Source organism: Larus michahellis, chromosome Z, assembly GCF_964199755.1.
Source record: "Larus michahellis chromosome Z, bLarMic1.1, whole genome shotgun sequence".
NCBI classification, from domain to species: domain Eukaryota; kingdom Metazoa; phylum Chordata; class Aves; order Charadriiformes; family Laridae; genus Larus; species Larus michahellis.
Window position 1 is genome coordinate 51,943,991 of NC_133930.1, and position 25,899 is coordinate 51,969,889.

The 25,899-nt window shown below is 40.4% G+C and overlaps 1 protein-coding gene across 6 annotated transcripts; it reads right to left on the minus strand.

Moving 5' to 3' along the window:
* Window positions 1–1,989: 1,989 nt before the first annotated feature.
* Window positions 1,990–24,564, minus strand: LYRM7 (LYR motif containing 7). Of its 6 annotated transcripts, none has more exons than XM_074570626.1 (6): window positions 24,411–24,508; window positions 22,984–23,056; window positions 22,264–22,334; window positions 19,850–19,931; window positions 2,520–2,613; window positions 1,990–2,426 (listed from the first exon to the last, which is right to left on the minus strand). In XM_074570626.1, the coding sequence occupies exons 1-5, from the start codon at window positions 24,426–24,428 to the stop codon at window positions 2,525–2,527; spliced, it is 333 nt and encodes a 110-aa protein (XP_074426727.1). In that variant the 5' UTR covers window positions 24,429–24,508; the 3' UTR covers window positions 1,990–2,426; window positions 2,520–2,524. The 6 variants fall into 6 exon arrangements, with proteins under 6 accessions (XP_074426727.1, XP_074426724.1, XP_074426725.1 ...); XM_074570623.1 differs by lacking the exon at window positions 24,411–24,508 and adding an exon at window positions 23,744–24,393; XM_074570624.1 differs by lacking the exon at window positions 2,520–2,613 and having other exon boundaries at window positions 24,411–24,517.
* Window positions 24,565–25,899: the final 1,335 nt, after the last annotated feature.

A 25,899-nucleotide genomic window follows, 5' to 3' on the forward strand; every position in this document is an offset into this window, starting at 1 on the left:
TTTCCCAGGTTGGCTTGTGGCCAGCTTTGAGCAGGTGGTATTCCATTTCTTTGACTACTTGTGTTCTGTTCCAGTTTAAGAAGTGTCCTCTTGTGTGTTGTGTTTATGTGCATAGCTGCTGGTCACTCATTCACTTCTTACATGGACCTACTCAGACCCCACCCCTTTATCCTGGCATTGTGCAGGGTACTCTGGTGAGTAACAGAGCAATCTCTTGTTATTCTGTACAGCCACTGTATTAATTGCACACTCATCACCCTGCCACTTGTGTGCTGTGGATGCAAATGGAATCCCATCACTGCTAATTTTTACAGTGGTCCCATTCCTGCAGCTAAACGCAGAAGAGAGAGGTAGAGTCGCTCTGAAATGCATGCAACTGTGGTGTCACCCAGACAGCACAACCTGACTATGGCTCTCTGGCTAGCAATGACTATGGCTTCCTCTGCTTTTGGGAGGAATACTGCTTCTTCTGCCTCTAGTCCTTTCTGCTGATAGCGTCTAGTTTTTACCCATAGCTGCCATTAATGCATGGGACATTAATGCACTGCAGATACACAGCTAACATTCATCCTCCCACTTAGCCAGACATCTGGCAGTTCAGTGGCATCTGACCTCTCCTTTGGTCTGGACCAGGAAGTGTGGGCAGGTTTCATTTTGCTCCCTGGTACCCACATCCTGCAACACAGACAGACCCTCCAGACCCTGATGTGGATACCTCGCTCCTGCCATGGTTCCAGTCATTTTCTTCAGACAGTATTTGCAAAAGAACCAAAAACTAATTTCAAGAAGGGAGGAAGGGAGAGGAGATATTACTATGAAAACAATTTTGTGCTTGCAGGGAAAATACTTGGGATATAAGAACTTCAAAGCAGGACAAAAGTGATAAGAAACAGATCTCAATCAGAGATTAATTTCCTGTTTTCTATTCAAAACACTCCTATGTCACAACCAGTGCAGTATTTCTACCCTAGCATGGCCAGAGAGATTTTATCCTAAACACTCACCCATTTGCTATAAGCAGAATACGAAGAAATAAGAGCACACAAAACATTTTTTCTATAAAAGATTTTAAGACCTGCTCTCTTTCTGCTGTTTTGGTAATGAAACTGCAAGTATAAATTCCCACAATCCACCATCATGATTACTGAAAGTTCTTTCCCTTTGGCTTCCCACTGCCATTTAATCTACAAAGCAGATCTTAAAACTGCTCTCCTTGGCTACAAATCTGACCTTGTCAACTTTCTTTGTTACATTTAGCTCGAGGCTGGTGTTCTGACCTCCCAGTCAAGTGCAAGCCAGTTCGCCTCCAGGAATTCAGCCTCTGCTGCATCTCACCCTTCATGCTGCTGGGCTGCTATGCTCAGGTCATGGTCTTCTGTTCCTACAGCTGCCCTCGGTCTCTGGGTTTTTTCCTCATGAAAATTTCTCCTTAGTTCCTGGTTCCATTTCATACCTCAGTCTCAGTTTATGTGTTGCTGTTAACAAAATATACATACATGTCCTAAAATAAAACTTTCTAGTGTTAGGCTGAGCAGCTAGGTCAAGTTTTTGCTGCACTCAGCTCCATTTCTCCCTTTGTTGAATTATGTTTTAAACTAATTTATAATCTTCTCTTTGCATTTTAAGGCCTCATCCCCTGGCATTTGCTTTTACTACTATTAAAAATTGTAAATAATTGTAATAATTATCAATTTACACAGCAGCTTTTGGCTTTGCAAGGTTTGGTCTGAACCACTAAATTAATCTTTTTGGAGACAATGAAAAAGCAGTCAAATATCACTGAGTAATGAAATTCAACAGATTACCATTTTTGAAACCTTACACACAATTTCTTGTTACTTTCTTTATCCATTTAATAACTATAGCTCTACCCTCAACACCTGGCCTACTAAACTGAGACTAGGATAAAAATCCTCCTTTGAAGCACCCAATTTAGCTAGTTTTGCAACTGTGACATGTATAAAGACTAACAGACAGACACCTCCTTTTGCTTAATTTATTGGTATTGACATTCAAAGTACAATACAGTCAAGCCCTTTGGCAGTTTGCCTCCAGCACAAAAAACCTGAAAATGAGAAAAAAAAAAAGAGAGACATGTCCCATTCCCTAAAATAGTTTCTAGACTGGACTACTGTTCCTATCAGGAAGGAATAATGATGAAATCTTCAGGGAAATGACTGCACCTAGTCCTCAGCCTGTACGCTGGCTTCAAAATGCAAACATAATAATCTGTATAGTTATACAGCACTTGTAACTTAAAACCAATAACTGCCAAGACCTAAGGCAACAGCAGGGGTAAATCTGGGCTTCCTGAATTGCATGTGGCTTCCAAACAGTCCAGCTATGGGCAGTACCTGCTGATACATTGTGCAATGAGAGGCGGCTGCATAGGTCCAGAGGGTGTTGGATGATGCCGAGTTCCATGTCTAAAGGCGAAAAGAAAAAAAGAAAGAGTTTCTGTGGTCAGTATCATCATGTAATCCTCTTTTCCTAACTGATCCTCAGGTTGCTGCACTCACTTGGCTTAACGGACAAAGAAATCCAAGCAGGAAGCTCTTACGCCACTGACGGGAATTACAAAACCACTGTGGATTTCCAGGGTTCTGGAGGGACCTGTTGAGAAGCATTTTGATATTTTCAGAAATCCTCTACAATTTTGCCTTACCCAGCTCTTCATCTTGGGGTAATGTCTGTTTACCACAAACCCCCTGTCATCTCCTATCCCTTCCCCAGTACCTCTCTCCTTCTGCTTATGCTCAGACACCAAGAACTGCCATGCAGAGGGCTGGTCATTGCTAACAAACTCTGCTTAACGGGGCTAGGGACCAGCCTGCAGCTCCCTTGGCTCTACCATGCTCTAATGACCAAGGTGCTAGATGGTGTTGGGAGGATCCAGTCCTGCCTGTTAGATTATGGGGGAGGCTGTCAAGGCAGCAGAATTGATATTGAAACTGTGACTAGTGTGGGGGCTGAGGATGACTGTGCAAGGAGGTTGGGACACTGGAAAGCGCAGCCCTGCCAATTCCTGTGCAACACACTCCTAAATGCCACTAATGGCAGGTATGAGCTAAGCACGGCCACAACTAGCCCTCCCCACTCCCATGCCATGCAGTTCTCTGAGCAGTGTCCCAGGGACTGCCCTGCTCGCAGGACCCATCCTCACACAGTTTCATCCATGGGATAGGAGATTGGGCTCCTTAAGGTCTGCTGGAAATTGGACAGAATACTGTCTAGCATGTGGAGCTCTGAGAAAGCAATTCTAAAGTATGGAATCAGGTTTTTAATTAGAATGACAAGGCTCAGTTCTCCATTCAGATCTCCAGTTTTCCTGTCTTCCTGCAAGAACACATTATTACATACAATAAATGAGCCTCAGAGCACAGACAAAAGCCATAAAACTCCTGTGTGCTGGTGTCTGTGTTTGATGTGCTTGTGTTCATCTAAGATTATTTGAGGATGTTCAGGTGCATAGATGGAAAACTAGAATACGTTATTATGTCAAATGTACTGTTCAAAAAATCAAACATATTGTTCAAATGGCTGCCCTCAAAGAGTTTCAGTCAATAGCTCAATGTCCAAACAGTGAGCAGTGACGAATGGTGTTCCTCAGGGGTCAGTACTGGGAGCGGCACTGTTTAACATCTTTGTTGGTGACATGGATCTTGGCATTGAGTGCAGCCTCATCAAATTTGCTGATGACACCAAGCTGTGTGGAGTGGCTGACAAGCTGGAGGGAAGGGATGCCATCCAGAGGGACCTGGACAGGCTTGAGAAGTAGGCCCATGCAAACCCCATGAAGTTCAAGAAGGCCAAGTGCAAGGTCCTGCACGTGGGTCAGGGAAATCCCAAGCGCAAATAGAAACTGGGCAGAGAATGGTTTGAGAGCAGCCCTGAGGAGAAGGACTTGGGCGTATTAGTTGATGGTAAGCTCAACATGAGCCAGCAATGTGCGTTTGCTGCCCAGAAAGCCAACCGTATCATGGGCTGCATCAAAAGAAGCGTGGCCAGCAGGTTGAGGGAGGTGATTGTGCCCCTCTGCTCTGGTGAGACCCCACCTGGAGTACTGCATTCGGCTCTGGGGTCCCCAGTATAAGAGGGACATGGACTTGTTGGAGCGAGTCCAGTGGAGGGCCACAAAGATGATCAGAGAGCAGGAGCAGCTCTCCTATGCAGACAGGCTGAGAGTGTTGGGATTGTTCGGCCTGGAGAAAGTTCTGGGGAGACCTTATAGTGGCCTTCCAGTACCTAAAGGGGGTTTACAGGAAAGATGGAGAGGGACCGTTCATCAGGGAGTGTGGTGAGAGGATGAGGGTTGATAGGTTTTAAACTGAAAAGATAGGTAGATCTAAATTAGATTTAAACTTGATAGGTCTTAAACTGAAAGAGGGTAGATTTAGATTAGGTATTAGGAAGAATTCTTTACTGTGAGGGTGGTGAGACACTGCAACAAGTTGCCCAGAGAAGTTGTGGATGCCCCATCCCTGGGAGTGTTCAAGGCCAGGCTGGATGGGGCTTTGAGCAGCCTGGTCTAGAGGGAGGTGTCCCAGCCCATGGCAGGGGGTTGGAACTAGGTGATCTTCAAGGTGCCTTCCAACTCTAACCACTCTATGATTCTAATAAATTATTCCTTAGGTCAGGGAAGTTAAAGCATTAATGTACCATATATAAAGGCATAAAGATGAGCATTACAAACCAAGGAAGTCAAAACACTTGACACAGCATGTAACTTGTCTTTTTGAAGCAGCATGTTCACAGCTGCATAGCTGTGCAAGCAGTCAGTAGCGTGAAACTTTGTGAGTTTCTTTGACAATTTTGTTGCTCCATGCTACAATGCATGTGCAGATTAGAAGGTCTGAAGAAGGCTTTGCTGGTGCTCTCTACAGCTGGTTCTGTGACTGTATCTTTTTGGACTGTTACCATCCTATATATATGAACAAAAAAATGTATCTATTTAACTGTACTAGATACACTTCTTAGAGAACAGCCACATTGTCAGTAGAAATCGAACATGCAAGATATGAGCCACAAAGCTATTTTCTATGAAAAGAAATCAATCACTATGGCAAAGATCGATACAGACATTCTCCCGGGTAAAAATTCCAAATGGCTCCAGAAATTAAATGAGTGGTTACACATCCTTTCTATTGATTTCTGTATTGCTTTTAGGCTACTACTTACCCAAAGGTACACAGTGCAAACAAGAACTTGGCACACTTTGAAGACTATGCCACAGCCTACTTGCTTTACGCACCAAGGTGAATTCAATAAGACTGCTTCTGTGCACAAGGCAGGAAAGATTTACTCCCAAGTTCCTCATTTCCTTGGCATACTATCATTATAAAACTTGCTGTCAGTTCTGCAACTGACATTTTAATAATGTCAGTTTAACAACCCATTTAATTGGGCTGTTTATAAAAGTTGGAAGGTGTATTTGCTCAAATAATAACCAATACTAACTATAGATAAAATTCTATGCCATAGCTGGAATTTTCATATAAAGTCATGCTTTAAGTAGGTAAGACACTCCTTACTGAAAGCCCTCTCCCATTGCTGCAGCAGTAATGGTGTGGGTAGAGGATTACACACCCAGGGGTTTTAAACCTGTAGTTCCATACACTGCCTTTCTACTTCCTCGTTGTGAGATTGATGGTTGAAGATAAGGCAGCGAGAAGCGCTAGCCTTTCTGGTTCTAATGGACTCAGGATATCCACAACGATTTACATCTTGTGTATACAACTACCTGGGACAGAACAGGCTGCTGTTAACTCTTCTCGCAGTTCAGCAGGAGCAAAAAAAAATAAATCAACCTCTCAAAAAGAATCATCTGAGATATGTGGCACACAGTTAGCATCAGTTCCTGTATCTTGACAAAAAAGGAGCATTCTGGTTCTCAGGCAGCAAGAGAATGACAAAAGTTGTGAGGGAAGATGACCAAGACAGATGTCGGCCAACAAAACTAAAAGATTGCGAAAAAAGACATTTTTCTGTACCAAGGCTAAGACTGCTCTGATAATTGTACCCTAGCCAGAACTTGCTGTGGACCAACATTATGTACGTAAGAAGAACCAGAATGACAGACTTACAGGAAACCCTCTCACAATCCTGGAACAGCTGGTAGATGAACCTGAAACGTGTGGAGTGCTTCCACTGATTCAAGTGGGATTGTTATTCCTCACGCTTAACTTAGTGCAAATATCAGCAGATCCCTGCAAATGATTACTAGCTGATTTTTTTCAGGGGTAGAATATTCAGAATCCATCTGCTGGGTAAGGATTAAGTAACGCATGCTAATACAGTGTTAACATTTAGTACTTGACATCTGTGAAATTGGCTCTGCGCAGAGTTTCTGAAGGGCACAGGTAGGAGAAGTCAAATGCGCAATGTTCATATGTAAACTATTAAGACAAAAAAAGACTAGTAGCTCACACAATTTTCATCTTAAGTCACCTGGCAGGAAGACTTCCTGCTGTAGAGACCATGAGCTACAGAGGGGTATTACAGAGGGGTGTACTCCCACCGAACCAAGTGCATCACATCATCTTTTTTTGCACTGTCTCTCTCCTTGTCTCCTAATTTTCTGGTAAGCAATGGTGGAGGCGTAAGAATCTCCTTCCCTTTCAGCTGCTGTGTGGTTGAGCATGTTGCTTCAAAATTACTTTGACATACATATAACATAGCTGTTACAACTCATTATTTTCCTAGCATCCAGCTGAGTCCTCAATTCCTACTCATTCTAATGTGTTTACTGCATATACTTCAGTATTGTGGGAGGTGAGACTTCAAACATCCTAACAAAAAGGGTGTCCACTTTCCTGGAGGCAATACTTCACTAAGAGAAGATACTGAGCAGAGTCTAATTGGCACCAGTGAGAGCTGCACTTCATACTTTTCTTGATATTCAGCCTATATTTTCCCCACTTTCTCTTAGCCCCAGTTATACATTGTCAAACCATCCCAGCCTTACCTTACCTTCTGAGGACATATATTGGATGTGTAGTCATATTGAGAAAGTATGCTATTTTACACCAGCCAAAAATACAGCTCTCAATTCTTAATTTCCTTATGTATATGGATACTTCCTTGGAGATCACTGTTTAGCTAATCTTAGTTTATTCTTAACTTCACATCGGAATCCATATAAAACATTCTTTCTTGATCTGCTTTAACAAATATTAAGGTAGCATTTTGCGCCTCTGTTTAGTAACCCTTAGTGATTTCCAAATACAAAGCATTCCTCTAAATAATTCATAAAATAACAAAATTATTAACATTTCTTTTCTTCTTGCTCTAATTTACTATTACTTCCTATTAGTCCTATTACTTCCACAGAGGTTTTCTTGGGTTCAAGGGGATTTTAATTTCAAAAGCATGCCAGGTGCTAAGCAGTTCAGTTCAGATGCTTTTGTGCTTTTTTATTTCTTTACAATTTCAGCTTTCCCTATTTATTTGCTTTCTTTGACATGGAGTAGAGGAAATGGCACTTAGGAGAAATCCCTGAGAGATCACTTGACTTAACTTCTGTGGTTTGAGTTACTGTGTATTTGAATAAATTACTTAGGTAACTACTTCATCTGTGAGAAAATTAAATTTTAAATAAATGGAAATGTACAAGACCAAGGTGATGAAATTTGCAGCAAGCTTTACAGGATGTCTCAATCACAGAAACAATGTTGCATACTTTGTTCCTTGTTTTTGGGGGTTTTTTTGGCACTCCTTTCCTTTTGCATATTTCTGCCCTGGAATGCATGTACCAGCATTTGCATGCTTTTTCTCCATTTTAAGTGTTTGTAGTTTCAAACATTCATTGAAATGTGGTTAAAAGAAATAGTGAAAGAAATCCCAATGTGCATCTTAAAGCAGATTTTCAAACTACGAATCTGTCACAGGGGAATGGGAAATACGTCAAACAGCATGCTCTGAAGTGTGATTCATCATCTGATGTAACCGGTGCACCATAGCATACATTTTCTATCTGACAACGGCAGGTAATGCACTCTTTACAACTCTGTCCCAGGTCTTTTGTCCTTGGAGTCATAAATCCCCTAAATTTTGTCTTTCACACAGTAGCTAAAGCAAAGCAGCACTGAGGAGCATACCTGCCACAGTTCTGCCTGCCTGAGGCCTTTCTTCACAGTTTCTTCTCTAAACACACCTTAGAGGCATTGCAAAATGGACCTCACGATTTCTAGAGTCCTTGTTTCTTTTCTTTTTATAAGTGTTTGTATCGTTAGTCTGACATTAAGTTGCCATGTTTCATTTTCTCATACATAACATGCTTATAATCTACTTAATTCTGTATTTTGATGAAACTACAAGAAGCTGTGAGCTTACCACCTAATGTGTGCATATCTACAACGTTACCAGAAAGTAGTATGGGTATATTTGAAGTTCTTACATGATCCTCCTTGTTATAACGTTTAAGAGCTCCCTTATACGGGAAATTCTCTTCATTCTCCAAAGGAATAAAAATACAGACGGAAGTCTCTGCAAGTCATCGCAGATGGGTATTTATTTATCTAAGTACCACTGAATGCAACTGAAATAAAGCAAAAACTTACATAAAATTATACAAAAAAAGGACTGCAAAACAGATAATTGACTCTAAATCTTTCTGTTCAAAGAATTTACTTTCTGCACATGCTGCAGTCCTAATGACGACTGCAATGAAGCATAATCAAGTGAAAATTAAAGAAAGTATTTGCCTTTATTATTTCTCTATTCATTCCTCTGTTCCTCTTCAGTCTTCCTTTCACCTCCAGTCTGCACTGCAGACTATAATTAAACAAAGAAAATCTGACATTTTCTTATACTGGAAAATTGTTTAAAAAACCATTTAGTACATTGACTTTTTTTTTCACACTAGTGCAAAATTTTTACATAATATTCCTTTATTCCATTTGCTGTTCCTTATATGCATTTTAATGCTCTCATCCTCATTCATATGCTCATTCATTTCACATTTCATTTATTGCTTTGACAGTATCCAGCCTCACCTCAGCTACTACTGGACAACGCTGCAGGGTCCAGTGAGACGAATTGTCTGCTTGTATTTCCACAAAGCATGTTCAGAGGAAATTTACTGAGGAAACCACATACATAATTAAATACTAGTGACCAAAAAAACCTGGCACGTTCTTAACATTAAAGGGAAATTCCTTCAGGGACTATTTCCAGCTAGGTAAGAATTCCTTCTCAGTACTCCCTTTATTCAGTACCATGTTGTTATATAGGAGATTTCTTCCCTGCTGATCCAGTATAACACGTTGGCCAAACTGCTACAGAAAGTTTACTATATACGTAGCCTTTGAAATCACATCCAAAGGAATTACAGCCTGAGAGCCATACTCTGTGTTGTGACATAGCTAGAGACAGCTAACTGTGAAAAGTGCAGGTTTGTTCCTACTCCTTAAGAGCACTTGTTTTTCATGGGCAGAGTTTGTGCTGAGTCTCAAAAAATCCTCCAAGAAACTGATTTCAGGCAGTACTTCTGCAAGTGTCAGGAGGAAATGTGAAGCAGAGGATAGCAGCCCTCCCAGACAGAAAATGTATGAATGGACTGATAAAGACTACACAGAAACATCAGTGCTAGCTCCTCTGCAGGTGGACAGAAATGGACCAAAGATTTTTATCTTAAATACACACTTAGAAAGGGAAGGAAGCATTGCGATGACCTTTTATTTTTTTTCCTTAACAAACTGACTGGAAAAAGTGCAGCGTCACTGCCTGCTTATTTTTACTACCACAGGTCTACTGCACAGAGAGCAGAATGACAAAATTCCCATGCTCAGCTACAGAGATGTCTTTCAGCTGGAAACGGCGGTTCGGCAGCAGCTGAAACAACCTTCGCACAAAGCCACTGACCTCAGAGTACACAGCTGCTACTACTGCAGCAGCAGGTGAAACAGTAGAGCTGTTCCTATTTTTATGGCCTAATGCAGAGAACGCTATCCACTCTTCCAGCTTCTACTACTTTACAGTAGTTTCACCAGCTGTTTATTTAATCCTGACTAATCCTGGTCTTAAGCCATAGCCTTTCAGGTAGATGAGATGGAAAGCAGAAGCACAAACTGCAAGAAAAAGGAAAGTGTAGTATGAAAAGTAGATGCTTTTACTCCTCCATCTGATGCAAACCAGATTATTGAAGTGCTAACTGAATGGAATTATTTGCTTATAAAAAGAGCAAATTATTTAAACTTATTGCTGTTTACCAAAGTATAAAGACGTGCCCTTCTTTTTTCCCCTCCTCAGATTTATTCTTGCTGGCAGAAAAAAAAAGTCACCGGAAATCTAAGCTTTTAAAAAACTGAATAAAGCTGTCATAAAAGCATCACTAGTGAAGTCTTTCAACAGAATTATAGATCTGGATATCTACACCACAGATTTAGGCCATACAAGCAACATATACTTTACCGTTAAAGATGACTGGATTTCTACTAGAGTTATCAAAACATCAAATCCTTATAGCTGTAAAATACCATCCTTAATAGTAAATTCATCTTGCAATTTGTGCTTTCTGTTTAGTAATTAATTTCCCATAAAGCTAAGGATCAAAGATTTGAAAGCCCACCAAACTCCAGAGTTTAGGATTAAATTGTTGCAAGTAGTTTGGAAAGAGTTATCTAAGGCAGGGAAGTACTAGGACTCAGCTCTTCCTGTAAGTTGGTCAGCCTTTATTTTTAGTTTTCAATTGTCAATATTTTTTTTCCCTTTTGTAAAGGAAGCGTAAAGAACTGCCAGTACTTGAAGCTAAATTACTTTATTTACCAGTCCAGTGTGATACAAACAGGACTGATGATGCTATGAAGCATTCAGACTAGTACAGCTCCTTCAGCTGGCAAGACCTCTAAGAAAAAGAATGAATGCTAATGCTGGATTTAGCCACCGAAGTTGCCACAGGTTTGTTGATCTTGTATTACCTGAAGAACTGCCCAAGAACTCAACACCTTGGGGAAGGTATAAGCCACTTTTCCACATTAAACTTCTAATGCTACTTCTAGATCAAGTCTTTGTGTAGTCGCTTTGTGGTATACAACAGCACTCCCTGTAAAAATAGCAATTAAATGCTTCCTTTACCAAAGTGTGCAGGAACAAGGAAGTGGACTAATTTGGCCCTCCTAAATTAGAAAAGCCACTTTTGTTTCACCTGAAAACCATAAAGACCTCAACACAAATCCTACCCATGCAAACAAAATCAATCCATAGATTAAATCTATCACCTGTGTTTTATGAACATCAGGCTATAACAAATGTACTAATACCATGCTTGATCCCTATCCTGAGCTACTGCTTGCAGAAAAAAAATCCTGAAGAAACCTTGTATTTTGAAACTGTTGAATAAATGGGAGGGAAAGGTGTTTATAACAAAACCAAAATATTTAAACAGGAAATATTCCTTAGCTGTATTTAATGCTTTCATTAAAGCTACAGTGCACACAAAGTCAACACTTTGTGAAGGAGAACACCAGGGCAGAAGGCTCTAACAAACACATTTCTCATCCATGATTTCAAAAGCTGAAGTGCTTAGAATGTTATTATGTGTAATCACTGAGGTGACATCTGTTCTGCCAAAAACTGCGTAAGCACATGACTACCTCAAGTAGACCTGAAACTTGCCTTTAAAATACCAGGTCCAGCTAAGCAGCACTGCTGGTGTATCTGCACAGGTCACAAAGGCACCTCTGGACAGCAACACCCACTGGTTAGACCATGCTGACTTACTGGCTATAGCAGCCGACCTGTAGCAGATCTGAACAAGCAACAAGCCCCTTTCAACAGAATTTCCTGCCTGCCTGCAAAAGATTTCTACAGATTTTTTTCTATTTAAGATATAGTTAAACTACGGTTTAAAGAACTATTACCTTTAAGGCTTATCTTTTAAGAGTGATGATACATACACTGGAAGAAAGGCACATATGTCTGCTTTAAAATTCTGCAGTTCCAGTAAACCTGAAAGAGTTTACTGTGATGGAATTATGTTATTGTTTGCCTATTAAATTAGTGTCTGTTGTAAATAATCTTTTTCCCCTTCCAAGTCATTAAGTAAAACCTTGTGGAATGTTTGAAACAGTTTCAGCTAACACTTCAAATTTTGCAGAGGGAATGCAAAAGTACTACCTGTCTTTTTAACATTATTTATTACTTTATAACATTATTTATGACATTAATTAAGGAAAATAAAGAGATATATGAGCACAAAGCCAGCAGTATCAATAACAGATTTACACCTGGAGTGAAATGAAAATGGAAACGGAAGTTGGGGAGATGACTGAGTGGAACATAAACAAAAAGGTAAGCATGGAACAAGGGGAGGAGGAACAGCCACTACCACCACCTAGCACAGAGAAGCCTTTAACTACCAGCTGCTCATTAAGCAGTTTTGTGAGAGTCTTTCAAGGTTGGAAAGTTAAATTTGCAGAAAGCAAGCACCTGCTGCACCCAGACAGTGCCCAACTCTGAGACGCTTTGAGGCTCAATTCCTTACTTGGATTCCTAATTATCCTGGTCTGGATACCTCCTGGATTCCTGTTTAAGGACTTTAGTAGTCTTTTGCCTATCAACTTGATTTTCCTCATCTCAGCACTGCAAAATTCATGTCTTTGCTGCCCAGGAATGCACAAGGACAGCAGTAACATGGAATGTTAATGCACAGACAGTAAACATACTGCACAGGAGCGTAATGAGAATTGTTCTGAAGGCCATTAAATTCTAACAGCCTTTTTCTAACATATTCTTTATTTTCAGCAGTTGTCTATGTTATTCAGGTGACTCATTCCGTATTTTTATTCGGAGTATTCAAAATGTAGGTAAGATGAAACACACAAATGCCTGTCAAATCCGAAGCCTGATACTGTGAGTTGACATTTCCACAGAATCTATTAATGTGTTAATTTTTGTTAAAAATAAAACCCTCAAACATATGACAGCAGAACAATACTGAAGCAACAGTCACATGAAAATAGTTTCTCCACTTGGCTATTTCCTCAAACATCATACAAAAGACCGCCATCTACTGTTGACATCACTAAGTCTTTTAATACATATTTTGCACAGTAACAGGCAATACTATTTTACATCGCTACCAAAAGACTGCAGGCCTACCAAGCCTCAGTTCTATGAAATCGATCTGAAGGATAAATTACTAACACATTACTCCCATAGTAGCCTAAAGCAATAGGTCTACCAGAGATTAATCCCCCCAAATTACAGCATGCCATGGGATGTATACGTTAACAGTTGTATAATTTGTCATTCTTGCCAGACCCCTGCTTAATTATTTGTGCTTAAAAATTAGTTGCTTCACTTGAGGTAGTGTTCTGTTTTCTCTTTATAACTGCAGTTACCTTCTGTTTTCTCTCCCTTGCACACTCTTATCCCCCTTATGGAAAAAAAGTCAATGTAAGCAGGCTGCAGAGCAGTGGGAAACTAGACATAGAATATGCCTTGTCTTTAGGGAAGTAAACAACACAAGAAGCCTAGAACAGCACATTCCCTACAGACCAAGACATTTGGTTTTTAGTGGAGCCACTAGATTGCAACAAATAGCACGAACTGCACTCATGTCATTCTATTTCCCATAATTTGCTTGCTGCCTTTAGCTACAATGCAGGGAGCATCAGTGCAACTGGAAGAGGGTTATACTGACAACGTATTTGCTGCTGGCTGCCCTGCCCATGGCAGCCAGAGGCAAGAGTTTTAAAGAAAGGAGTACTTACTGCACTGACATGCTGTGTGAGGAAAACAGTCTGGATGTGGACAGTAGTTTTCCGTTTTACTCAATCAGTGAAGCCCTGTGAGATCCCACATGGATATGCAATATTGACATCCTGGAGGCCTACTAAAAAAACCAGAATCACTGGGACCTGAAACAGAGCTAAGAGGTGTCACTGGGCTACCTCACTCCTGTGGTGAGGTATTTAGATTCTAGGATGGTGCCTGTTACTGATTTCACACACAGAAGATTCTATGTATCACTGTGGTTGTATCTGGTTCCAATGAAAATGGAAGTGAGCAGATCACTCTGATGAACTCTGCACAAAGCAAATAAGTCTCCTTTAAAAAAACGGAAGTGATAAGGGCTTAGTAAATAAACTCACCATAAATTCACACCAGGCAAGACAGATCACTTACGACTAAGCAACAAGCCTCTTTTCTTTGGAAAGTGCCTCAGTAAGTCACTCTATAAACACAAGATAAAAAGAAAACCTTATATTCATATACCATATGATCTAAACCAACATCCTTAGGGGCTAGGTTGTGGCTGGGTTCTCTTGTTCCACTGTCATCTAAAAACTCCAACCCTGCCATTCCCGCTCGTTCAAAGATGCTGGGGAGAAGCAAAAAAACTACACACACTCTTCCATCTGTAAACCTGAATAATTTATTCAGATAGACCTTACGAATGCTCTCAAACATTACAGTATACTAGTGTACAATTAATGACAGCCTCAGAAATCACATTTTTGGTGCAAAGCATAAATTTAATGCTAAGTGCCACAAGACGGTTTTTCATTACTTCAAAGCAGCATATCATTTACAATAGACTTACGAATTTTACCAGGATTAAGAACTGCATTTAATTTGTGTTTAGTTTTGAAAAACTCTAGGAAATAATCTCTGTCTTACAACTGTCATAATTAAAAACATTCCTGTCTGAAGTAACAGCAGTGTATTTTTAAGGGAACCGTGTGACTTAAGTTTCAGTGGAAATATTAGTATCTTCCACAACAAAAGTGCACGATGGTATCACAGCCCACAATTAAATCAGTGACTTGGTTTCAGTGTCTGTTTTCCTGATAACGATAGTTAACTGTTTTTAAAATTTAGGTTTTAAAAATGGTATCCACTATTGGCTATCAGAGATCTCATTACAGGATGTTAACCTTCTGCAGGGAAGGGCATGTTCTCCTCAGGATTCATGCTTTTTTGTTGGTTTATCAATGTAAGGAGTGTTGTCTTGTAGCAGATCTTTCCTGGGTATAAGCACTGTAATAGAAAGAAACCCACACCTATAAGAAAATACTATTACACTAAAACACTTATCGAAAATACTATTTAAAATTCTAAAGTTGTTCTTACATTTACAACCAAAATATCAGGTTACTACAAAAAATCAGGTTACTTAAATAAGAATCTGAACTTCTGGTAAGTGTACAAGCAGAATCATGGTATCTACCCAAGACAAAATTATGTTAAGATTTTTACTTTTTGTTGGTCAGAATATTGCCTTCTCCTTTTTGATTTTAAAAGCACTGAAAATATTTCAATAGCATTAAGAATCCATAAAAACTGGTGTTGCAGTAACTTTTAGCAAGTGAGAAAATGGCAATTTTATTATGCCTGAGTCAGATTATATTTAATTCAACAGTTCCAAAAATTAATACTGAATTTGACTTAGCCCTCTCCCCCAGCATGCTAGAATCTGATCTGTAATATTCATCTTGTCACACCCGTTTTAAAGGCCAACAGGAAAAGAAAGCATCAAATGAAAATTATGGCCACTATATCACCACAGAAGTGCAGTGTCTTTGTCTAATTATACACTGTTTTAACCTCTTCCTGACTCTTAAGTTCTTGCCATCTAGCTCTTCAGAAATCAGCTTGTCCTTTCTTCATGAAGGGAAGGAGCTGTATCATGTCAGATTTGGTCCAGTAGCAAAAACTAAAGCACAAACACCTGAAAACATAATGCTGTACTTTGACTAGGTCAGACCACTGCAAAAGGTACAGTAAACATGCAAAACTGTGTGTGTTTGTGTGCATGTGTGTAATAAGTAACATTCTGTCCAAAGTGCACTGATACCCCTTATAAGAAAACTGATTTTCTTGAAGGTATGTTCCTTTTGCATCTGTGTACTGATACTGATCCATTTAATAAGTTTCTAAGAGCTTTAAGTAAAATTTCAATTGCATTACTCTTAGATAAAATACTTGCGAGTACATTTATGACAAAACATGTTGATCTACACACCTAGACATAAACACCAAAGAAAAACAGAATTGGACATAAAGTATTGAAAAACAGAAGTCCAAACAAATAAAGGTTGAAAGAAGAATTTTTAACCTTCCTTTTCAAAACTATGTTTTAAACATACACTGCAAAAACACCAAATCAAATCAAAATCATCGTAACATACTGCATGTGTGGTATGTTACTAAAATGTAAGCTCTACTTGTATCAGCTTAATCTGAAATTAAAGTGAAATGAATAGAACCCAGACATTTTTATACATAACTCAGACCAAAACACTTTAAAAAAAATCATAAAAGTTGTCTAATATGACTAACAAGCTCCTAATTGAAATTGTCTTATTTTTAGTAAGAAAACCTCTGTCTAGTTTCTTTTCTTTCTTTTTTTTAAAGATTTACCAATGAACCCCTAAATGACTATACACTGTTACATCTCAAATTTTTTCTTTTTAAAGAATACCATTTCTCTGTGCACTGCTTTTACCACAGCACAGAATAATTTCATTTGATTAGGGAAAATTTTCCCCTCATCAATATTTGTTCTCATTAAGACAAGTCTTTGGCTTTTCCTTTTCATGTATTAAATAGCTATTTTAGAGATGCAGGATTGAAAAAAAAAGCCAAAAAACACAAAAACCCACAAACATGAGGTGTAGCTAAATTGTATATTGTCAGCTATAATTCAAAAAGTTAGAGTCAAGAGATTCTGACAGTAACTGACATAAGGAAGCCAGCTGCAGCAGTAGGTTTCTGAAAACGTTTTACCTAGTTTCTTTTCTCCCTGCTCTTCTTTCATAAAACATAGGGATTGATTGCTTTAATATTTTTTTGGGCGGGGGGAGAAGGGGGAAATAGCTTGGGATGAAGCAAAGAAATAATACTAATTAAAATACAGCCAAAATGTTAAGTATTCTACAACACTTTTTTTTTTTTTTTTTCCAAATAGGCCGATGTACTTTCTATTACAGCAAAGTAAACCTTCACCTACAAAGTCTCCAAAACAAGCATGTAGCACCTAAGAAATGTAGCACTATGAAATGTAAACTTTTCAACTGCGGTCTCTTATTTTTATTTGCCAACAAACCGCAACTCAAGCAGCCACCTTAGGCCTGCACTTCCCCTTATTTTTGCACGTGTTAATAAATCTGTCCCGAGCCTCTCATTTAATACATGATACCATAAACGCAATGAGGGAGCTAACCGTAATTGTATTGGCACTATAAAAGTTACTACAAGAGCATAAAGATTAAGGATCAAACAAGTTGATTTTGTTCTGCTAACACTTCCTTAATCGAAGTCGTACTGGAACGGAATATGAGCTTTGAATGTAAATTTCAACTTCACTATATGCTCTTTACATTTTCATTATACCAGTACAAGTAAGAATATCTATCCATTCTATATGGTTTTTTATACTGTCCATTCTTATTCTGTGAACTTCTATTATGATACTCTAGATTTCTTTTCTAAGTATTCCTGATCTTCTAATTGGTGATTCACTACATTATCAAGACTAAATATTTCTCACTTCAATATATATTCCAAACACACACAAAACAGACAGCTCTTAAACTGTGATGGCTGTTTCAAGATTACTGTTTTGTTCTTACTGCAATAAGATCAATTACAGAATGAGAAACAAAGCTCAGACCTATCCAAAAGAGATACGGGGGGGGGGGGGTGGAGGGGGGGTGGGTGGGGGTGTGGAACCATGGGCAAGAGACTGCATAATGTCATCCTTTGCATTCATAAGCAGGTCAAATCAGGTCAAATGCAATCTGTGTACAGATGCACTCCAGATTTTTTGCTGCGGGACAAAGTCTTCCTGGACAGTACTAGACTCAGGAAGACCTCCCTCTGTAGAATTAGGGGGGGGCAATTCTATCGCATTTTGTTTACAGTGATTTTAAAGGAGATGGCATTAAAGCTCTGCTACAGTCAAAATGGACTATCATCACTACTCTCCCCTTGTCTTCTGAGTGAAGTCATTTCACTGTAAAAGGGTATTAGACTGGTCAGAGAAGATAAATCCTCTTCATAAATCTTTGCTGACTATTCCCAGTCCCCATTCTGTTCATACAGCAAGACCTGAACAGGCTAAGACAGTTGGGAAGAGCAAAACCTTATGAAATCCAACAAGGGCAAGTGTAGGGTGCTGCACCTGGGGAGGAATAACCCCATGCACCAGTACAGGTTGGGGGCTGACCTGCTGGAGAGCAGCCTTGTGGAAAGAGACCTGGCAGTCCTGGTGGACAACAGGATCACCATGAGCCAGCAATGTGCCCTTGTGGCTGAAAAGGCCAATGGCCTCAAGAAGAGTGTGGCAAGAAGATCAAGGGAGGTCATCCTCCCCCTCCACTCTGCCCTGGTGAGGCCACATCTGGAGTACTGCGTCCAGTTCTGGGCTCCCCGGTTCAAGAAGGACAGGGAACTGCTGGAGAGGGTACAGCAAAGGGCTACTAAGGTGATTAGGGAACTGGAACATCTCTCTTACGAAGAAAGACTGAGGGACTTTGGTCTTTCTAGTCTGAAAAAAGAAGACTGAGGGGGGATCTTGTCAATGCTTATAAATACTTAAAGGGTGGGTGTCAGGAAGATGGGGCCAGCCTTTTTCCAGTGGTGCCCAGTGACAGGACAAGAAGCAATGGCCACAAACTTGAAATTCCATCTAAACTTGAGGAGGAACTTCTTTACCTTGCGTTCTTTACCTTGAGGGTGGCAGCGCACTGGAACAGGCTGCCCAGAGAGGTGGTGGAGTCTCTGTCTCTGGAGACATTCAAAACCCGCCTGGATGCATTCCCCTGCAACCTGCTCTAGGTGACCCTGCCCTGTCAGGGGGGTTGGACTAGATGATCTCCAGAGATCCCTTCCAACCCCTATCATTCTGTGATTCTGTGAACAAGTTCATGAGAGAGAAACCCACTCAGGATAACTAAAACAGAAACCATCCCTGGCTCAGGAATGGCTGCCAGGTGTAAACAGCTGGAAGATTTGAGAGTTCACTTGCTTTGTTCCTCTTCTACTGTCATCTGCCCAGGATCACTGTGGAAGACTCAACACTGGTCTAGACCTATCTTTGGCCTTGATTATAATGGCTGTTCTAAAGCTAAATGCTTTACCAAGTCTAATACTGAAAAATAGTTACAGCTTTACAGACACCACTAAGCGGAACTGAAAGGAAACAATGTACACAGCTGAAGATTTCTCCTATTCTCTAGCACACAGTTGCATGCTGAATCTACTACTTCTCTTGTGTTTGACTGCAAGATAAAAGAACTTCTAAACCAGGAACCAAGAATTTGATAGGCTTTGCGTCAAGGCCATTATTATTATTATGTCACAAATCTTCCAAGGCATAATCTGAAAACTTAAATTGTCAGAATGAGGTTTTTAGAAAAAAACACTCAATACTCAAAGAAAAAGCTATTCTATGGATAGCGTACTACTGCATCTGGTAATTCCTCTCAGGCAGCTTCTCCCTATTTGGTAGAGCAAACACCTACAGATACTGTGGCTACTTTCTTTAGATATACACTGACTTACTAGCCAGTGCATTCATGCTGACTTGCTACCTAATCGTTGTCACTCCTGATACTTAAGGTATGAAGTTATAACTTCTTTCTCTCAGTAAGGACATTAAATGCAGTTATTACTTCTTTTCCACCAGACCCTCTATTTCAAAATATTTGTTTAGAAACTGTACTTCTGAAACCTCCACCCGTCCTAGGTAGTGACAGTAGGCTTAAATTAAGAGCTTGGGCAGAGAAATGAGAGATAGACAGACTTTTGCCCTCTCTATCCCCTTACTTAGTTTTCAAGTTTTATATTTACTTACTGAACTACAACATTTTTAAACATCTTTTTAGCATGCAATTTTACTCACATATTTTGTCGGAATCAGTGTGAACTGCCTGAATAACAGAAGTTCTGAGAATCACTTCAACATCTGAAGCCATTTTCAGAAGCTAGTAAAAGGGAAAAAAAACAAACAAACAACACAACAGAGTAAGTTAAATTATATGTAATTATTCCTGAAGTATTTTCCATACTAGACAGCTATCCAAATAATAAAGCCAGTCAGTTTTATTATTCAGTTAGCTATACACTATCCATACATAACTTCTACTTTGGGGATCCTGGAGTAACTTATAGGTTGATACATAAGTTATCTTGACATACAGCACGAGAGGAAGGAAACCTGCTCAGTGACACACAGCCGTATAAAATCTATACACGCAATTAAAAGTGCAATCAAATAAGGTAGAATGCAACTATGAAAACAAGTAATTAGTTACAATGATCAAAGACATTGGTGAATGCCTCAATGACATTTGACTATCCCTAGTGAAAGGGCAATCTGGTTCTTTTAACATTCCTGCTCTTGAAATAAGGAGACAAAAATAAGGGCAAAACATGACAAAAATTTAGAATACTGAGGTTTCACAGAAAAGCAGTACAGGAACAAGAACAAGGCACTACCTAAAGATTAGTAGAGGCATTAATATTTGGCAAACGGCCTACGATTCCTTCCCTCATTAAGAGGATAAGCAGAAGCACCTTTTCTGGTTTTGTGGAGCAATTAAGAGAAGCCTAATACTTGGTTTGCATGACACCTATATCAGGAACAAATGAAATTGCACAAGTGGGATACTTCGCGAGACTTGCTTACACTAGGAAGTAATGTGTACCAACAGAAGGGGATCTTTGCAAGAGTTAGAGCTCAAGATTTGACATCTACACTGAATTTCTCCATCCCCCTTTCCCTTTTAAGGGTTTGGATGAGGTATCCTCCAGTTCCCCCAACTGGAAGCCCATTAGCAGCTAGGCTGCATGCTCCTGAAGCACACCTTCCACTTCAGATTCATCTTAAAGGAATTCTGCCATTACCACTACCATCTGCCACAAAACAAGCCAAATTACAGCACATGGAGATAACCAAGGTAACTTCAGAAGCACACTCCTGGTCTGAACTAAAATGCTGCAGTAGATTCAGCTGCCACATCTCATATTCTAATACTGCAGATAGTTACTCCGACCTCCTTAGTCTCTCCATAACTAAGTATTTGATGTCACATTAGAAGACATTGCAGCCTTCTATTCTGGCCAAGTAATGCACATGTGGTTGGTCAATATTAATTTTTTTAGCTGCTGTCCGAAGCAGAGCACTAACACCCTTATGTTTATGCAATCAAGGGCCCAAATTCTCACAAGTCCTGTGAGAATTTGAGTCCTGAACAAGTAATTTGATTCAGTTTCTCTGCATCTGAGTCTATTCAGTATATATATATGTGTATATATAATGACAGCTTCTATGATGTTCTAGGATTCTGTTGTTGTGATGAAAGTCTAGAATTTCTTCCACTGACACATTTAATCAAGATCTCAATTAACCCGTCTTTTGTAGGTTGCCATTCCCAAAAAATACAGATTTAAAAATTACAACAAATATTTTTCCTGTACATCTATAACAAAAAGAACATAAAATTTAACAGATCAGACACTGGGAACACAAACACAGGGGCCTGATAACAAGGTAGAAATGCTAGTAAGTCCTAACTAAATGCTCAGAACTATTTACGTTACTGTCCAGTGGCTGGTATGATGCAGAGGTTCAGATTTACTTCCGCAAAGGACACACAGAGGGACTTTCTTTCAACTAGGGCCCAATGACAGTGTAAATACAGTCTGTTAAAAGGCTGAATGACAAGGACTAAATTACTCATTCTGTATGGAAGTTACGAACTAAAAATAGCTAAAATATAAAATTTTCATTTCAGGCCTCAGTAAGTTTTGGAAAAATGACTCAATAAAAAGTGTTAAGACAACAACTGAGCAAAGGTTACTTATATAGTGAGTTCGCAGAATGGTCTATTCCTTCATCTGCCAGATTATCTAATTTCTCTGTATCTTTCTGTGCTTGTGTATACAACAAAGACCAGGTAAACTTAAATGACTACAGCTTAGATAGACATTAAGAGCAAAGTATACAAAACACATGCAAGAAAATAGCAAAATAGAACATTTTTTTCCATAATTTTATTATACGCTTCAAAGTAAGCACGTTCAACTACCAGAAGACACTTTCTCCTTATGTATTTTTTATGTGCAAAATTATTTAACATACTATTAATACCAATGCAAGTATCAATAAGATCCATGTAAAAGCCTTTCAAACTCACCCGGTTCTCACAATGTCCCAGTAAGTACTAACATGGGTTTAGAGATCCTTCAAGTAAAAAGCTCCTTTATAAGTATTCTTACGCAAAGTGGAAAAAAAACAATGAAAACAAGAAGTACCTCATTTATCTTCTCTTCAGATGTCTCATCCTGGTTATTTTTGAATTCTTCATTTATCTTTTGTCTTGCAGCTAAATAAAGCAAATAAATATACTAAAGTGTGAACAAAAAAATGTATCTTGTCTTTGTCACTGTTTCAAAGCTCAGAATCCCAAGTCCTTTATAGCACCTTCCTGGTGTGCTCTGCCTGAAGTATTTTAATATAAGATTTCCATGGAATTCAGGTGATGTCATATTTTAAGTTGACTCATATAGGAATAAAATATGATTGCCTATCTAGCATTCTGAGCTTTACCTAACATACAGAAGCCACTAGTAAAAGCTGGTTCACTAAAAAAAGCAGCACTTACTTACCTCCTGAGGAGCAACTGTACCTAAAGAGAATCAACCCAAATCCTCAGTACAGTTAAATATGCTTTGGCTGGACCAACGAGAGAAAGAAAAAAAAAAAAAAAAGGAAAAAAAAGGAGCACAGATCAACAAGGTTCCAAAAGAGATGTTTTCCTTATGAAATACAGCTTGAGTCTAACAACCAGTTTTTGTTTCAGATGAAAGGATGCCTGGTTATAGACATACAAGTTTCCACAATGATTACTTGCAAAATGTGGAAGGGAATAATTTAAAAGATTATGTTAAGAATTCTCTTTCTATGTATATGGAGAGGAAAGTTCCACATAAAGATAGGTAAGCATCCACCACACAAAAAAAAAAAAATCTCACCTTCAAGGGCTCTGGTATCGTTTTTAAAAACTTCTTGACGGGTTCTGTGTAATAATTTAAAAAGCTTCAAAACCTGTCAATACAACAACATTGATAGAATTAGCTTGTTTGATAGCAGGATGCTTAATTACAATGAACATGTTGCAATTAGGAATGTTCTGGTTGATTTTTCACATTCGTTCCATTTAGTACAGAATTTGGTATGGAATCGGTATTTAAGATGCTCTACCTCAATTCCTGATCAAGTAACTTGCAGACAAAACTGATCAAAATCCTAGACAGTTCTAGATGTTTCAAATTAACCGAAGATGATAGAGAGTACTATCAATACACTCCAAAATAACGATTTGGCATGATGGGAATATAATCCTGAAAGTACATTGGCTCAAACATATTTATTGTGAGAATATCAAATAAAGCCAACACAATCAGAATAACTCTAAAAGTCAAATTATCAGATGGGCTATCAAGGGTACAGCACTGGATATTGTCTGATTACAAAAAAAAGATAGAAATATAAATGGCTGAAGTATTGTCATACTTACAAGCCAATATGAAAACGTGAATTTCAAAAGGATCTCAAACTGCTTATTAACTAATTCAACAATTATCTTTCATGCCTATATAACACCTGGGCAGAATCTTCTACAGCTGATGTGGCAAAACAAACACAAAGCAAAGTCCTCCCCTAAATATAACTGCCAGATCCGCAAACAAAAACTTCAGTAAAAGCAAATACTCAAAAAAAAATAGGATTTACGATGTAGAAATGACATCTCTCAGCACGTTCATAAAGCAAAACTCCTGAGAACCACAGCTCACAGTCACATGGTTTCGGTTGTTTTGTGTCCTTCTTGCCCTGAAGGCCTCTGCCTGTTGATACTCTATCGTCCCGTGACATACAAGGAAAAACTCCCCTAAACATATGTGTGTCTTGTTACTATTTACAGCCTAAGGTCGCAAATTTGAGAGGGAGCACAATGCGCAGTAGACAGAAACCCCAGATGGGGCATGGCGGCAACGGCTCGCTGGCGGCAGCCTTCCCCTGGACGCCTGGGCCACTCTAGAGAGCACGGGTGAGTGCCAGCCTCGCACAGTGCGCAGGCCAAACAGGGAAGAGCAGGGTCGGTCCTGAGGCCGCTGTAAGGCGGCGACGGAGGGATGCGAAGCTCCAGCAGCCTCCACCACCGCCGCCTCACACGGGCGGGGCCTCCCCGTCCCTTCCCCACCGGTGCCGGCTGGAGGCGATCTCCGAGCCCCGGGGAGGCCGGAACGCCACCGCCGCCAGCCTCAGGAAACGCGGACAGTATGGGGCCTCGCCGAGACAGGCCGAGCACCCTCTCCTGAGTGCGGGGATGGGAAGGTGGCTGCGGCCGCTGGCGCCCTCTCCCCGCCGCACCCCGGCCGCGCATGCGCGCCACCCTCACCTGCCCGCGGCTCGCCATGGCGACGGCCGTCCTTTTCCGGTCTGGGGGAGCGGGGAAGTGGCGGAGGCGGAAGTGGCGCTACAGACGTTCTGCGGCCTGCCCGCCGGCGATGTGGCCCGGTCGAACACCACTCCCCACCACCGCCGTTCCGGGCAGCCTTTTCTCCACCCGCCCCCGGCCAGCGCGGCGCCGCCCGCCGCCTCCCGGCGGGCCCTCCCCGCCTGCGGCCGGTCTCCAATCCTGACGCGGCCGAAAGGGCGACGCGGTCGGCGGGTGTACGGGGATCGCGACCATGGGTCCGCGGGGCTCTGTAATACACGCGGACATAGAGGCTTCATCCTCGAAATTTCTCTACTTTATTGCAGATTGCTACAAAGTAATCATCACTAGCAAGTGTACTACCACAAAAATCACCCCTAGCAACCGTAGCTATGGTTAAGAAAGAATATAGAATATATATAGAATACGTATAGAATATATACCTATCCCAAACTATTACAAATTACTAGCAGCGATCAGCAAACAGTCGTATGGCAACAATCAACACTACAGCAACAGCCAGTAACAGCAACAACCCAGTTGGTATTTACTACTGCAGGTTACTACGAACTTACCATTAGTGAAGCAACTTATCAACAATAAAACAGCAGACAGATTATCACAGATTACTTGTATGGATATATGATACCAGTATCAAGTGAGTCAGATTTCAGAAGGGGCCAAACCATCCCAGAGTGGAGCACACTTCACCCAAAGGTTTGTCAAGCATTGGAACAGGCTGCCCAGGGAAGTGGTGGAATCACCATCCCTGGAGGTATTTAAAAGACGGGTAGACGTGGTGCTGAGGGACATGATTTAGTGGTGGTTTTAGCAGTGGCAGGTTAATGGTTGGACTTGATGACCTTAAAGGTTCCTTCCAACCTAGACAATTCTATGATTCTATGACACACCAATCCCAGAGAGGGACCTGGCCATCCCAGAGGTGGGAGGACAGGCTGAGCCAACCCCAGTGGCCGTCCCCAGGGGGCCATGAAGTAACAGAGTCACACTGCAAAAATCTGTGGCATGGAGTCTGGGGCCAGCCGGGCATCCCCAGTGGGAGTCCAACATCACCTAGAAAATTTCTGCAGAGAACTGAGCCTGTTTAGGAAGGGACAAGTACCTGCAGCACGGGATGTTTTCAGAGAGAGGGGCTCCATTTTGGAAAAAACTGCAGTCATTTTTATATCATAGGGACATAAGAGGGCGTAGGACACCACCACTGTCAGCAGCCAAGGGGTGCTGTTAATTCCTGTTTTCTGCCTGGAACAGCTGATAGATGATAATGATGATGTTTGCTCTTCTTACAGATCAATTTTTATTTTGCCGGGCCGTTCACCTGTTCTTGCAGTTAGAATACCCAGTCACAGTTATGAATTCTTACTTTTTTCAGGGTGTTTTCCCCTTTCCCTTTTTCACCTTTTCAGACAAAAAGTTGCTGTTACAGTTC

Excerpts from the sequence above, each read along its gene's own strand:
- LYRM7 (XM_074570622.1), bottom strand. The coding sequence starts at position 23,908 with ATGTTTAGGGGAGTTTTTCCTTGTATGTCACGGGACGATAGAGTATCA. Across the intron at positions 22,335-22,983 it reads CGATACCAGAGCCCTTGAAG|CTGCAAGACAAAAGATAAAT; the intron begins GTGAGATTTTTT and ends TGCTTTATTTAG. Across the intron at positions 19,932-22,263 it reads CTGAAGAGAAGATAAATGAG|CTTCTGAAAATGGCTTCAGA; the intron begins GTACTTCTTGTT and ends CCCTTTTACTAG.